The 15,173-nt window shown below is 38.6% G+C and overlaps 1 protein-coding gene across 4 annotated transcripts in view; it reads right to left on the reverse strand.

Moving 5' to 3' along the window:
• The window catches only part of FGD4 (FYVE, RhoGEF and PH domain containing 4), a 227,555-nt gene that overhangs the window by 100,249 nt on the left and 112,133 nt on the right, over positions 1-15,173 (reverse strand). Inside the window, exon 1 of one of the 4 annotated variants that reach the window (XM_010860577.1) lies at positions 5,477-7,304. The exons of the other annotated variants lie outside the window; for them this stretch is intronic. Coding sequence (XP_010858879.1) covers positions 5,477-5,567 — 91 coding nt within the window. The 5' untranslated portion in view covers positions 5,568-7,304. Of the gene's footprint in view, positions 1-5,476; positions 7,305-15,173 lie in introns of those variants that run through there. 4 annotated transcript variants of the gene reach the window in all.

A 15,173-nucleotide genomic window follows, 5' to 3' on the forward strand; every position in this document is an offset into this window, starting at 1 on the left:
CCAGTAGTCATGTGTGGATGTGAGAGTTGGACTACAAAGAAAGTTAAGCGCGGAAGAATTGATGTTTTTCAACCGCGGTATTGGAGAAGACTCTTGAGAGTCCTTTGGATTGCAAGGAGATCAAACCAGTCAATTCTAAAGGAAATCAGTCCTGAATATTCATTGGAAGGACTGATGGTGAAGCTGAAGCTCCAATACTTTGGCCACCCGATGCAAAGAGCTGACTTACTACAAAAGACCCTGATGCTGGGAAAGATTGAAGGCAGGAGGAGAAGGGGATGACAGAGGATGAGATGGTTGGATGGCATCACTGACTCGATGGACATGAGTTTAAGCAAGCTCCAGGATATGGTGATAGACAGGGATGCCTGTCGTGCTGCAGGCGACTGGGGTCACAAAGAATCAGACACGACTGAGCGATTGAACCGAACTGAACTTTGGGGATGGTGAAACAATAGATGATTTTGTCTCTCAACTTTCCCAACTTTCTGCACACTTGTTATACACTCTTCATAAAAAAAGACTTTAAATCTCTTTCTTAAAAACGACCCCACCAATTGAAATTACCACCAATTTCAGATCACAGTGACTTGAACCTGGTTGAATTTGATAGTTGGAATAACTAACACAGTCCTTTATTTCAGTGCTTGAATTAACACAGTCTTTTCTGAAACACCTAAAAGCAAAACAAATGAAATCTCACCTCAAGTAGAGATAATACTCAGTTTTATGCAGCTGAAAGTGGAAGAAATGAAAATCTCCCTCAAGAAGAGACAGATACTCAGATAAACTGAGAAACAGAGTGAAAGTACAGTCCAGCTGTCTGTATCCTAGAACACAGAAGCTGTGCGTCCTGGGTGCTGATTGTACTATGCCATTTGATATAAGGGACTTGCGTATCCCTGGATTTTGGTATTTGCAGGAAGTCCCCTGCAGATACCTAGGGACAACTGTACCTCACTAGATCTACGCCAGCCTATCTGTAGACTGGATTTTAGGGAGTTCTAAGTGGGGTAGAGAATTTATTTTTAATCCTAGTCTTTTCCAAGCTGGTTATATTAATATTACTCCAGGAGATGTTGGAATTATAATATAATTATATATTCTGTATATTAATATTCTGCATATAATTATATATAGTCTATATATAGAGTAACATAATTACATATAGAAATATAATTATAATTTCATATTCTGGGATTATAATACCCAGAATATGAGAAATATCTGCTACAACTAAATACATCAGAAAATTGTATGTTTGCTAAAAATGTTTTACATTAGTTAAGTCCATTTGCTCTATTAGCAGTAAGCATCAAACTCAAAACATTCTCCCTCTCCCCCGAAACTCTCCTCACAAGTTTATGTTGAATAAAAGGTGAATATAGGTTCCATGGGGCTTGCCTGGTGGCTTAGATGATAAAGAATCCATCTGCAATGCAGGAGATCCAGGTTTGATCCCTGGGTTGGCAGGATCCCTTAGAGAAGGGCATGACCGCCTACTCCAGCATTCCTGCCTGGAGAATTCCATGAACAGAAGAGCCTAGCAAGGCAACATCCATGAGGTCACAAAGAGTCAGACATGACTGAGCAACCAACACTTTCACTTTCATAGGTTCCATAAGAAAATTAAAGGTATTTTTCTGATGTCTGTCTTAAACTCAAATGTGTCCAGGTTCCTAGCTCTTGAAGAGCCCAACACTCCTCTTTAACACATAAGTTCTCATTCTGCATAAAAGCAAAAAGTTCCCTTTCTCCCTACGTTTTGGAGTCCTCCTGGGGGAACTTCCTCAAACCCTCCCTGGTTGTTGCTTGTTGCCTCAAACTCCTGGCCCAGTAGCACAGGAGCTAAGAGGATGAGCTGTAGCATGAAATTCTGATTTGCCTCCTGGTTCCATCACATGTTAGCCATGTGATCTTGAACAAATTTCTCAACCTGCCTAAGCACCACTTTCCTTGTTTATAAAATAGATATAATCACAATGCCAGTCTCATATAGTGCTGCTATGGGGATTAAAGAAATGGGAAGTATACTGCTTGACATATGACAAGCAACACCTACACACACAGAATGTCTATTATGCTTTGTTAATTGCTTCTTAACATTGTAAACTACTTCTCGAAAGGTCTTTTGCTGTCCCCATATTAATTTTCTAAAAAACATGGATACAGCCACCTCCTCTAATTCTCCCAGTTTCTGCTGAAGACTAGGAAATAACAAAGAGAAATTACAATTAAAAGGCAAAAAAAGGATGAGGAGGACACAAGGTAAAATATTAGCTGGCTTCTTCTAGCTTACTGATTAAGCCCTCTTTCTGCTTAGCCCTGGCAGGCTGTCAAGCTTGTAGACTTCACCTTAATAGCATATTTGGGGGAATAGAGGGAGGAACAAGGAAAGCTCATGCTTTCTCAGTACTTACTGCCCCAAAGTGCTGCTTTTTCTTTTCTTTCTTTTTTTTTTTGCTGCTTTTTCTTAATTAAAATTTGTTAACATAGAGGAAGTAGTTTGAAAGTGAGAGACAGTCCATCAAATGGTAGAAATATCAGTTAGTGAGACATAGAGAGAAGACAACAATTTGTGTTATTTGCTACTGCTAAGTCGCTTCAGTCGTGTCCGATTCTGTGTGACCCCATAGATGGCAGCCCACCAGGCTCCCCCATCCCTGGGATTCTCCAGGCAAGAACATTGGAGTGGGTTGCCATTTCCTTCTCCAATGCATGAAAGTGAAAAGTGAAAGTGAAGTCGCTCAGTCGTGTCCGACTCTTCCCGACCCCATGGACTGCGCCCATCAGGCTCCTCCATCCATGGGATTTTCCAGGCAAGAGTACTGGAGTGGGGTGCCATCGCCTTCTCCGTTGTGTTATTTAGTAAATGCTTTTTCTCCCTAATGTTAGATCTTGGCTATGTTTCTGAGCCAGCTCCCTTCCCACTCCCCTCAAACCATTTCCCTACTACCGCCACCTCAGAATTGTAGCTTTACCCTTACAAAACAAAAAAGCCTGTCACAACATTAAGTGGTTTTTCACAAAGTGTTTTGGTCCCCACATAGCGCTGCCACTGCCGGAAGTCCCAGTTCTATATCCCCCAACCTACACCCCAAATCTGACCCTTATCAAGACCCTCAGACTTTGACTCCTATCTCCCTTTTTATTTTTTTAACTTATTTATTTTTAATTGGAGGATTGTGTTTGTTTCTGCCATATATTAACATGAATATAACAGCCATAGGTATATGTATATTCTCTCCCTCTTGAACCTCCCTCCCACCTTCTACCCCATCCAACCCTTCTGGGTTGTCACAGAGCACCAGATTTGAGCTCTCTGTATATTACAGGAAGCTTCCACTGGCTATCTAATTTTACATATGGTAATGTATATGTTCCAATGCTACTCTCTCAATTCGTCCCACCCTGTCCACAACTCTTTCTCTCTGTCTGCATCTCTACTACTCCCCTACAGATGAGTTCTTCAGTACCATCTTTCTAGATTCCATACATATGCACTAATATATGATATTTGTCTTTCTCTTTCTTTTAATAGACTTCATTCTGTATAACAGGCTCTTAGGTTCATCCACCTCATTAGAACTTTCTGACTTCACTCTGTATAATACACTCTAAGTTCATCCACCTCATCAGTTCCTTTTAATGGCTGACTAATATTCCAAACTTCTTTATCCATTCATCTGTCAGTTTACACCTAGGTTGCTTCCATGTCCTGGCTATTGTAAACAGTGTTGTGATGAACACTGGGGTACAGGTTTAAATCTTAATCTTGAATTATAATTTAATTTACATATCATTTGAATGAAAACCATATTATCATTCCTGCAAAGACTGACAAATACTTCCCATTGAATCATTCTTCATGTTCCATTTTTCTCTTCAGTTTTCATGTGTTTGTCTACAAGCAAAAGTTTTTAAAAAAGGAAAGTTTCTTCAAGTCATTAAAAAAAGATAAAACTTTTACAAATAATATGTACACTAAATGCACATACTCAAATTTTTTCTTGAACAACTTAATAGCAATAAAATAACCAGTGGCGTGGGCAGGAAGCACTACATTATTGTCTTTTCAGTTTAAAAACCATAAAAGGAACTTCTAAAACTCACACTTATAGTGGCCCCTCACTATAGGGAGTTGTCCATTAGAGCAGAAAATTCGAGTAGCACTTCTCTCCAATGATCCTTAACTATTTGAAGGTGTAATGAGAAGAAACAGATGTTGTGTCAGAGAAAGAATTCACTAACCAAGAAAGGAAATACTTCCCTTTTGCTGCTTTAAAAAAAAAAAAAAAATTCATGTTTAGAGTGTGATGGTAAACCATGTGGAGATCACAAAAACTTTAAACTTTATGCAAGAAGAGCAGAAACTCTGCAAAGGAACTGAGGCTTCTTCCTAGATAATGGAGGGAGCCAAGGCAGACATGAAGTGGGTTACTCAATCTCTAGCAACTACTAGAACCTGGGAAAAGAGCCAGCCAAGACTGTGCAGCTGCAGGAGGGAGCCTCAGCTTCCTGGCTGCAGAACTGTGACCAGCCCCACCCTTGGACTTCCATACTCGGTGCAACTCCCTCCCCCCTGCCTCTCCACCCCCCCAAGGCCTAAAGAAGGAAAGAGTGACACCGCAAGGAAAAGAATCCTGATAAACTATGAAGACTACCTGTTCTAAGGTTCAGTTCATTTTATTTAACAGTGTAGACAGCAGTGTAGACATTCCTCAGGAAGGTTAATAGATCCATGCAGACAGTGGGAAAATAGCATCACAGAATTAAACCCATCTCAGTTTTAAAAAATATTTTTAGCAGAAATTTCCTGTCACATGATTACATTTCTACCACATAGAGTTTCATTCCTCTTTGAAAGAATCAATTTTTCATTAATACACTCCAGAATATTGGAGGAGAAAAACGATGGCTGAATACCACTAACAACAACAAAAATACTTCCATGCCTATCTCTATTTGCTATCTCATATTGAAAAGCAGGTAATATTCACTCTTCTGAACTCTGCTAAAACAAGAAGACTGGGATGGTGGATGATTTGTTTGCTTGAACAGAACAGTATTCTGTGCAGTAGTACTTGAAAATGTTTAGTAGCAAATATTTCTTAGCTTTGTTCACACCAGAAATGAAAGAAAAAAAGAGAAAACTCTGATTTTCTTTCTCTGCATCCTCCCGTCAGTGACTAAATTTTCAAATTTCTAATGTTAGTAAGAATGAGTCAGAGAAAGAGAACTATTAAACTTGTATTTTGCTAACCCAGAAACAGCCTCCTGGAAGAAGCAGAAACCATAAATAGAGCACATATTTTAATGTTAAAGTTGAAAAATAATGTGAATCTTATTCTTAACTTAAACCAAACTCTGCAACTTTCATGCCCTTTAAGCATCCTGTTGTAAAATGACCCACATAAACCGAGGGGAGAAAAAAGAAAAAAAGAGAAAAGACACACTAGAAAATGAAACTACTTACCGTCATCAGTGGACATCATTTCATATATACTGAAAATTAGTCTACTTTGGTTTGATAAGAAAATATTTGGCTTTACTCTTTTAAAGTTCATGTGATAAAATCTCACTCCCGGCTCTGAAGCCTCTGGCAGCCACAGGTCAGCCGGGAGCTCTGATGATGCACTGCTTACTTCAGGACCTTCTCAGACCTCACTGCTCACGGACAACCTCATGCATAATATGCCACTCCTCCCCAGAGGAGGGTTGCTGCAGTGTTCTTCAAAAGACCAAGTATATGAGGATGGAGAGATGTCTATTTATTACAGTAAACAACAATGAAAGCTCATAGGAGCATAAAATGCACTAGAAATACACTTGGGAATAGGACAGTTTATAAACTGGCTAATTCCTGAACTATTAGTAATGCTCTAAAAAAGCCAACATGAAAACAGTTTGTTTCCACTTGAACTGGGTCCATGCACTGGACCAAAGAGGTTTACAGATTCAGGATTCACAGGCTTAAGATGTTAAAATGTCATTTTGAAAGATCTCAAATGCTACTTTGCCACTGAAGACTTTCTATTTTAGCATAGTTCACTGACCTTGGTGCAGGGTGAATAACTACTACTCATAAATTTCCTAAGGAAACCAAGTTTTATGTGATTTCAGAGCACTGTTTACTTATTTTTATACATCTTTATAAGTTTATATCATTTACCAGTACTTTCAAAATTTCTCATAGCCCTGAAAAATCAGAAAGTGTCAATTAAAATATGTATAAAATTACAATGAAGTAACAGGCTATAGACATCACTCTCACAGTTGAAAGAAGTGTTTCCAAAACCCTCCTTTACTGTGTCCAGATGCAGTGGTTCTCACACACCAGATCACCTGGATGGAATTTTAAAACTCACACTGCCTGGTCCTATCTCAGTTGAATTCAACCCCAGAATCTGCACTTCTAACAAGCTCCCAGGTGATGCTGACACTGTTGGTCTGGGACTACACTACAGGAACCACATTTGGAGAACTGCTGGGGCAGAGACTTGATACTCAGTGGCAGCCTAAAGCTCTGACTCAATTGCACCTGCTTAGGAACTGCTTAATATCAGGGCAGGTAGGAAACACTCAAGGTGTGGTATGAGGGAACTATGTATTACACACTCAGATAAGGCTCATCGGGAAGTAGACTTATCAACTTAATTCTTAATAAAAGAAACCTGCATATTAGGGATGAATAGACAATTACAACATGGAGAAAAGGAGTCAAAGAGAAGACACCAGAATTGCCTTTTATGTCCTTCACAAACTTCACCTGTCTGTTTAAAATTCACTGTGTCAGGAAAACTCTTTATATTTGATACCAAAGATCACTTAGCCTTGGCAAATTTCAGTAATGCAAAAAGCAGAATGTTTCCCTGTCATAAAATGCTCCAATTTTGTGCTTGCTGAATTTTGATAGCCATATTTAAATTATAATCTTAGGTTTGGTTTTCAAACAAACACCTTTTCTTTTTTTATAGCTAACCTTTACTTTGTGCCTGGTGCTCTGGTAAGCACCTTCCATGCAGCATTTCATAAAATCCTCACTGTGAGGTAGTAATAATTTATCAATATTTTACAAAAGAGAATGCTCTTCTGCAAAAGGAATAAATAGTATAGGTAAGGTATGGAGTAATAATTACCATTCTGCAGAAGAGAAACCTAGGTTTAACAGATTAAAAATCTTGGCCAGTAACACTAGTAAAATAATAACCTTTAAGAAATTCAATTCTCTTTTGCACAATAAAGAGATAATAAAATTCATGTTTGAATCTATATAGTAAAAACCACAATAAGACTTGTAGCTGCTGCTGCTGCTAAGTCGCTTCAGTCGTGTCCAACTCTGTGCGACCCCAGAGACGGCGGCCCACCAGGCTCCCCGGTCCCTGGGATTCTCCAGGCAAGAACACTGGAGTGGGTTGCCATTTCCCTCTCCAATGTATGAAATTGAAAAAATAAAGTGAAGTCGCTCAGTCGTGTCCGACTCCTAGCGACCCCATGGACTGCAGCCCACCAGGCCCTTCTGTCCATGGAATTTTCTAGGTAAGAGTACTGGAGTGGGGTGCCACTGCCTTCTCCGAGCAGCCATGGCCGTTTCTTATAAAGTTAAACCAGCACTTCCATATGACCCAGCAATGACACGCCTAGGTACTTACCCAAGTGAAACTAATACTTACATTAACAGAAACATGCAAATAAAAATTTTATTTCTTTTAATTGGAGGATAATTACTTTACAATATTGGGATGGCTTTTCCCATATATCAATGTGAATCGGCAACACATGTGTACATGAATATTTACAGAGGCTTTATTCATAACTACCAAAAGCTGGAAAATACACAATTGACCTTCAATCAGTGAATAAATAAGCAAACTGTGGTAAATCTGTCTTTACAACCCTCAAGAAATGAGCTAAGGATACTTGCATGTGTGTTAGTAAGGAAGCCAACTTAAAACACTAGAGGACTTCCCTGGTGGCACGGTGAGTAAGAATCCCTTGCCAATACAGAAGATATGGGTTCAATCCTGGTCCACAAGATTTCACAAGCCACAGAGCAACTAAACCCATGGGTCACAACTACTGAGCCCGTGCTCTAGATCCCAAGAGCCACAACTACCAAGCCCATGTGCTGCAACTATTGAAGCCCAGGTGCCTTGAGTCTATGAGAAGCCCACACACCAGAACTTAGAGTAGGCCCTGCTCACCCACAATTAGAGAAAGCCCACACGCAGCAAGCAAGACCCACTGAAGCCAAAAATAATAAATAAATGCCACACATTTAAGATTCCATATGACATTCTGGAAAAGGCAAGCACAGTTCATTTCAGTTACTCAGTTGTGTCCGACTCCTTGCGACTCCATGGACTGCAGCACGTGAGGCCTCCCTGTCCATCACCAACTCCCTGATGTTACCCAAACTCATGTCCATTGAGTCAGTGATGCCATCCAACCATCTCATCCTCTGTCATCCCCTTCTCCACCCGCCTTCAATCTTTCCCAGCATCAGGATCTTTTCAAATGAGTCAGTTATTCGCATCAGGTGGCCAAAGTACTGAAGCACACAGGGACAAAAACTAGATCCAAGGTTGCAGGAGGGTGGAAGAACTGATTTGATTACAAAAGGGTACAACAGAATTGCCAAAGGTGATGGGAATGTTTCATATCTGCATTGTTGTGCTGGTTATATGACTGTATGCATTGTCAAAACTCACAACTGTACCCTAAAGAGGGTGAATTTTACTGTATATAAATTATCCAATAATTAAAAAAAACCAAAGATTTTTGATATTATCTATTGCCTTTCTCATCATCAATAGTAGAGATAATTACTGGTTCATTGTATTTGTTTCCTGTGATTTTTTAAAAAATCTTGAAAAATTAAAAAGTAACCTAATTAGCTCCCCACACAATGTCCATTTGTGAACAATGATGTTTATAACAATATATTTAAAAGGTTCTTTCAAATTAATGTTTAATTTAGTTAATTAATAAGATTATTTGTCATTGACATCAGTCTTGAAAAATATCTAAACTCCAGGCTAACCAACTCAGTTATTCACTTTAGTTATGTATTAAAGACTTTGAAGCAACTTAATATGCACGCACAAAGACTTAGTGGGCTGTCACCCTACTATCAGGCTTCTCCTCCTCGTAGAGTCATTATTTCTTTACAAATTCTGTTGAGTAAGGAAGTCAGAAAGTTCTCCCAGTCACAAGGTATTTCATAACCGCTTGCTTTATCACTATATTAAACTTAGTTTACTTTTTATTAAAGGCTGCTAGTATTTTCAATAGCTTACCATTTCTAATGTAAATGATCTAAAACAAAAATTTTACCATGTAACCTGTGCTTCTTGAATTAAAATTTACTAATTTATAATGTCTAAAAAAGAGGGGAGAGGGGCGGGAATGAAGTTGTCTGACCTTGCTTTTTTTTTCTGGCCAAGCTGTGCAGCACAGGATCTTAGTTTTCTGACCAGGGATTAAACCCGTGCCCTCTGCGGTGGAAGTGCAGAGTCTTAACCATTGGACCACCAGGGAATCCTGTCCCAGTAATCTGGTTTATAGCTACCTAGCATATCATCTCGGAGAAGGCAATGGCACCCCACTCCAGTACTTTTGCCTAGAAAATCCCATGGACGGAGGAGCCTGGTAGGCTGCAGTCCACGGGGTCGCTAGAGTCGGAAACGACTGAGCAACTTCACTTTGACTTTTCACTTTCATGCATTGGAGAAGGAAATGGCAACCCACGCCAGTGTTCTTGCCTGGAGAATCCCAGGGACGGGAAGCCTGGTGGGCTGCTGTCTATGGGGTCGCACAGAGTCGGACACGACTGAAGCGATGCAGCAGCAGCAGCAGCAGCATATCATCTAAGATATAATTGAAAACTTCCAGGTACTAATGGCAAAGTTGGCTTAAATAATTATTTACTGATAAATATATTTTGGCAGTATAAAAACAGGACAATTATACCAAGTGAAAGTTAGTATTTCACTTTGTTCAAACAGAACAAGAAGTTGGAAAAAAATAATTAAAGTACTTCTTACTTTCAGTTATTAACTAAGGAGTAAAATCCTCAAATTGATTCTCCAATGATATTTAACTGGGAGACAATCTCCATTTTCATAGAATGAAATATGAATCTTAATCTATTTTGCACACTTTAGTACTCTAATAATCATCTAATAAAATCAATTTGTTATTAAAATGATTTCCTCATTGACTTAAAAAAAACTATAATTAAAAAGCCCAATCAAATGATGTGTAATTTCCATTTTGTATGTCTCTGAATCTTAATGAAGTGAAGCCTATAAGTTCTTGAATGCATGCTAAGGAAATCGTGGGGGATGTTTTGTTTCTTTGTGGCCATGCCATGCAGTATGTGGGGTCTTCCTCAACTAACGACTGAACCTCCCCCCTCCCCTGCATTAGAAGCATTAACTGTTAACCACTGGACCACCAGGGAAGTCTCTAAATCTAGTTTCTTGAATATTCTATCCCAAACTATTTTTATACAGATCTTCAAAACAAACCAATTATCCCTCAATCTCTATTCTTTTAAATTAAAACAATTTTAATATATATTTAAAGATTTATTTATTTACTCTTTGGCTCTGCTGGGTCTTTGTTGCTGTGCGCAGGCCTCCTTCAGCTGCAGCAAGCAGGGGCCACTCCCTAGTTGCGGCCTCTCACCGCAGTGGTCTCTCTTGTGGAGCATGGGCTCTAGGCACAAGAGCTTCAGTAGCTGCAGCACCTGGGCTCCACAGTTGTGGCTCACAGGCTCTAGTGCTCTGGCTAAGCAGCTGTGGTGCACGGGCTCAGCTGTCCTGTGGCATGTGGGATTTTCCCAGACCAGGGATCAAATCCATGTACTCTGTATTGGCACATGGACTCCTTACCACTGAGCCACCAGGGAAGCCTCTTAATATATGTATGTATGTCTGTGAAAGTTGCTCAGTCGTGTCCGACTCTTTGCGACCCCATGGACTATACAGTCCATGGGATTCTCCAGGCCAGAATACTGGAGTGGGTAGCCTTTCCCATCTCCAGGGGATCCTCCCAACCCAGAGATTGAACCCAGGTCTCCCACATTGCAGGTGGATTCTTTACCAGCTGAGCCACAAGGGAAGCCCCTTTTAATTCATTTTTTATATTAATTATTTAGTCACTTAAAGTCCCAACCACACAGTATCATTAGACAGTCCCCCAAACCAGGGTTTCCTGATGGACGACAATACAATCGTAGGTTAAACTGTTGCTCATTCTGGGTTTTAGCTCAATTCTATTAATATTCTTCTACTTTGGAAGACTATGATGAGAAGTTATACCTCTCTCTAACGGCATGTGGATAGGAATAGTTTGTATATTTTAGGTATGCAATTTAGGAGAAGAAACCTTGTATCTGAAGTGTTATATGACTTTAACAATGCTCTTCTGGTTAAAAACATTTAATCTTGGATTAGAAAGCCATTCCTTATGAGCCTAAATTATGGAATTGATCCTCATGCCCGAATTTATAGTTTGTTTGACCTCACCTATAGATTTCCTGCATCACACCAGTCATTTCATCTGTTCACATACACAGCTCAGCAGTAAACACAATTTTAGGTTGGTAATATTTCAGCATTTCCCCTATCATGCTCCACTCTTTAAGATAAAGGCATGCTTTTCATCTAATTTTGCTTTGTACTAATCCCAAATCATCGATATTATCTAAATTCAAAGCAGGAACAAAGTTAATTGATAAATATGGTGTTTCTTCTTTCATTATGGCCATTATTGTTTTTACAGAACTTCTTTGGATTCTACTTGAATACCAAGTAACAACTCTAGACTGGATGAGCTACATATTTCCTGTAAGTCACATCACTTCATCAAGAAGTTAATTCTGAGATTTCAAGTTCTACAATTCCAGTATTGCCACCAGCTAGCTACCTTTCTTACTCTAAACTCCTGAACGAATCCATTCTTAGCTATGCTTCATTAAAGAACATATACCAAGCACTTAATATCATGCTGGGCAAATAACAGGTGCCCGATTCTCTTCTCTGTTCAGTCGCTCCGTATCCTTCTGCCTTACGCATCTCACGACGGAGTCACTCTTTACAAACGCCCTTACTCTAGCAGTTTAGTGTTCTTTACCTGCATCTCTTTCATCTGCCAGAAAGCCTGAAGGCAGGAGGAGAAGGGGATGAAAGAGTACGAGATGGCTGGATGGCATCACTGACTCAATGGACATGGGTTTGAGCAAGCTCCAGAAGATGGTGAAGGACAGGGAAGCCTGGCGTGCTGCAGTCCATGGGGTTGCAAAGAGTCAGACACGACTGAGCAACTACACAACAACCATGATGATGTCCACTGATAGGGTTCTAGCACTGTGGTTGTCATGTATCGTGAACAAAATATTTCTGCAACTATTAAATGGGTATATTAAATAGGTACAGAATTTCAGTTAGGAAAAACAAAAGAAATTCTAGACATGGATAGTGGTGATGGTGGTAAAACAATGTGAATGTACTGATACTAGAGAACTGTACACTTAAAAATGGCTAAAATGATCAATTTTATGTTGTGTATATTTTACATATACACATCTGCTATTCCTCAATCTATTTGTTCATGTTCTCTACTGCCTGTACTGTTTCTCTGCATTCTTTCCTTTCTTCAGGGTCTACCTTGAACAAACTATTCACTCAAGGGTCCAACTCCTCCACTAAAATATCTAATTCCAGTACCAACCTCTCTTAAACAACCTCCTTCACTGGAGAAGGGAAGCTTAAACTTTATCTTGAGGGATGAAGATTTCCTTAGGCAGCAAAGAGAGGGAAAGGATCTTATTTCAGATTCTAAATTGAGGAAACCTGTAGCAGATTCACAAATTTCATTGTGGCTTGCAGAACTATTCCTCACTTGTCAGCTGATATCCTCAATGGCTACTTACTGCATTGAGAATGAAATCCAAACTCCTTATAAGGCCTCAAGGCACTGTCCCTTGCTTACCTTTCTAGTCTCATCTCTTGCCACTGTTTTCAAAATATGTTTCCAAACCACGTTCCATCAATCATGGGTTTTGAGAAGGAAGTTAAGAAAAATGCTTTCTTTTCATAAATTTCCACAGAAACTTTTTTTCCACCCCCCCCAACTTTGAAATAGCCATGCAGTTTCCAGAAAAGGCTCCTCTGAGGCTTTAAGAAAATAAAACTTGAGCTTTGCCCTGGCCACGTCAGATAAAGGGTAAATAAAATACAGCCAGTTACTTGCTACTAACTTGGGAGTAAAAGAGAGCGCTTTCATTTCTCTCTCTCTTTTTTTAAAATTAATTTATTTTTTAATTGAAGGATAATTGCTTTACAGAATTTTGTTGTTTTCTGTCAAACCTCAACATGAATCAGTCATAGGTATTATCCCCTCCCTTTTGAACCTCCCTCTCATCTCCCTTTCCATCCCACCCCTCTAGGTTGATACAGAGCCCCTGTTTGAGTTTCCTGAGCCATACAGCATACTCTCTTTTTGACCAAGATTTAAGTACTGTCTTCCTTTCCTGAAGACTCTAATGTACTACTTACTGGGGTAACAGCTGCTGCTTAGGCCTTTTGTGTTGGCCCAAACATTCCTAAAGGACAAACTCAATGTAAAGAAAAAATAAATATAACCCTAAATATAACCAGCACCTTATCTTTGCAAATTATCCACTCTACTTATTATTTCTTCCCTTTTATCCCACGGTAATATGGCACAATTAAAACACGCAGTTTAATTTCTGATGCAATCTCAGAAGTGTATAGTAAGTCCCCTACATACGAATGAGTTCCATTCCAGGAGCACATTGTTAAGTCCAAGTTTTGTTCATTAAGTCCAACAAAATTAGCTCAGGTACCCAACTAACACAATTGGCTACATACTACTGTACTGTACTAGGTTTATAGTAGTTCTCACACAAATAATATATTAAAAAAACAAATACATAAAAATAAAGAAAACATTTTTAATTTTACCATACAGTACCTTGAAAAGTACCGTAGTATCAGCTACATCACCATTGCTTTTATGCTTGCTTCCAGACATCCTGGGCCTCCAATAAAGATACTTCACTACTGTACTCTATATCCAGTACTGTAAAGTACACAAAAGCACAACCACTTGCAGAGGATTCACACAGGCAAACGTATGTTTGCATCTTTGAAAGTTTGCAAGTTGAAAGTTTGTATGTAAGGGACTTTCTGTATTATAGGAATAAAGAAAACTCCAAAGAAAAAAAGAAAAATTTACATTTAAATTTCAGTAAGCTTTTCAATAACTTTTCTAAGTTATTGTCTTGGTGGCAGAAAAGATGACCAAGGATAAAAAGGCAACGAATTATTTTAATTAAAAAAAAAAATTTAAGGTCCATTTCCATCATATGGGCCTTAATATAATATGATATATGATATATAATACCTGATAATTGGTACTTGATAAATTACAAATGTACTTGTCGAAATTTTTAAATTATTATTCTAGCAATCTATATATTGTGAACTTTACAAATAATGCTCAAACAGATTTTAAGTATTATACTAAGAACTAAAAATATCAATATAGTCTTTTAGACACAATAGTTTGAACATTAATGACTAACAGAACTCAAGATAAATTACTTTATAATGGTCAACAACTTACTATTAATGGAATATGGAGTATTTTTATCTTTTATATAAGGTAACAGGGACAAATGTATTTAGCATTCATGCAGATAATGCAAATGGGTAAGCATACAGGTTTAAAACAATATGAATTAGTTAAATGGCAAATGAGAGAATAATTTTTTATTTTTAAATTTTAAAACTCAAAAACCATTGTGTGAGTCAAAGAAAATTTGGAGCCATCAATTTGAGGTCCCTTTTAAAATGGTTTAACCCACTTATTAATAATTACAAAGAAATACTGAGTCCTTACATGGGATTCAATAGAGTTCATTGCTAAGAACTTAGGAATCTTTTTTAGAAAGTTCTGATCATCACTTTTATGGAATCTCATTTTTCTTTAGCCACACTACCCTTTTCAATTCCTGTGGCCTTAAGAATTTTACATATGACTAATCTCACTATCTTCTGGATTTCCTTTGAGCATTTATAACTTCTCAGCATTTGTCACCCCTACTACTGCCAAAGCTTCTGGAAAGCAAGGACCATAAG

This window comes from Bison bison, unplaced genomic scaffold, assembly GCF_000754665.1.
Source record: "Bison bison bison isolate TAMUID 2011002044 unplaced genomic scaffold, Bison_UMD1.0 scf7180017864468, whole genome shotgun sequence".
In the NCBI taxonomy this organism is placed as follows: Eukaryota; Metazoa; Chordata; class Mammalia; order Artiodactyla; family Bovidae; genus Bison; species Bison bison.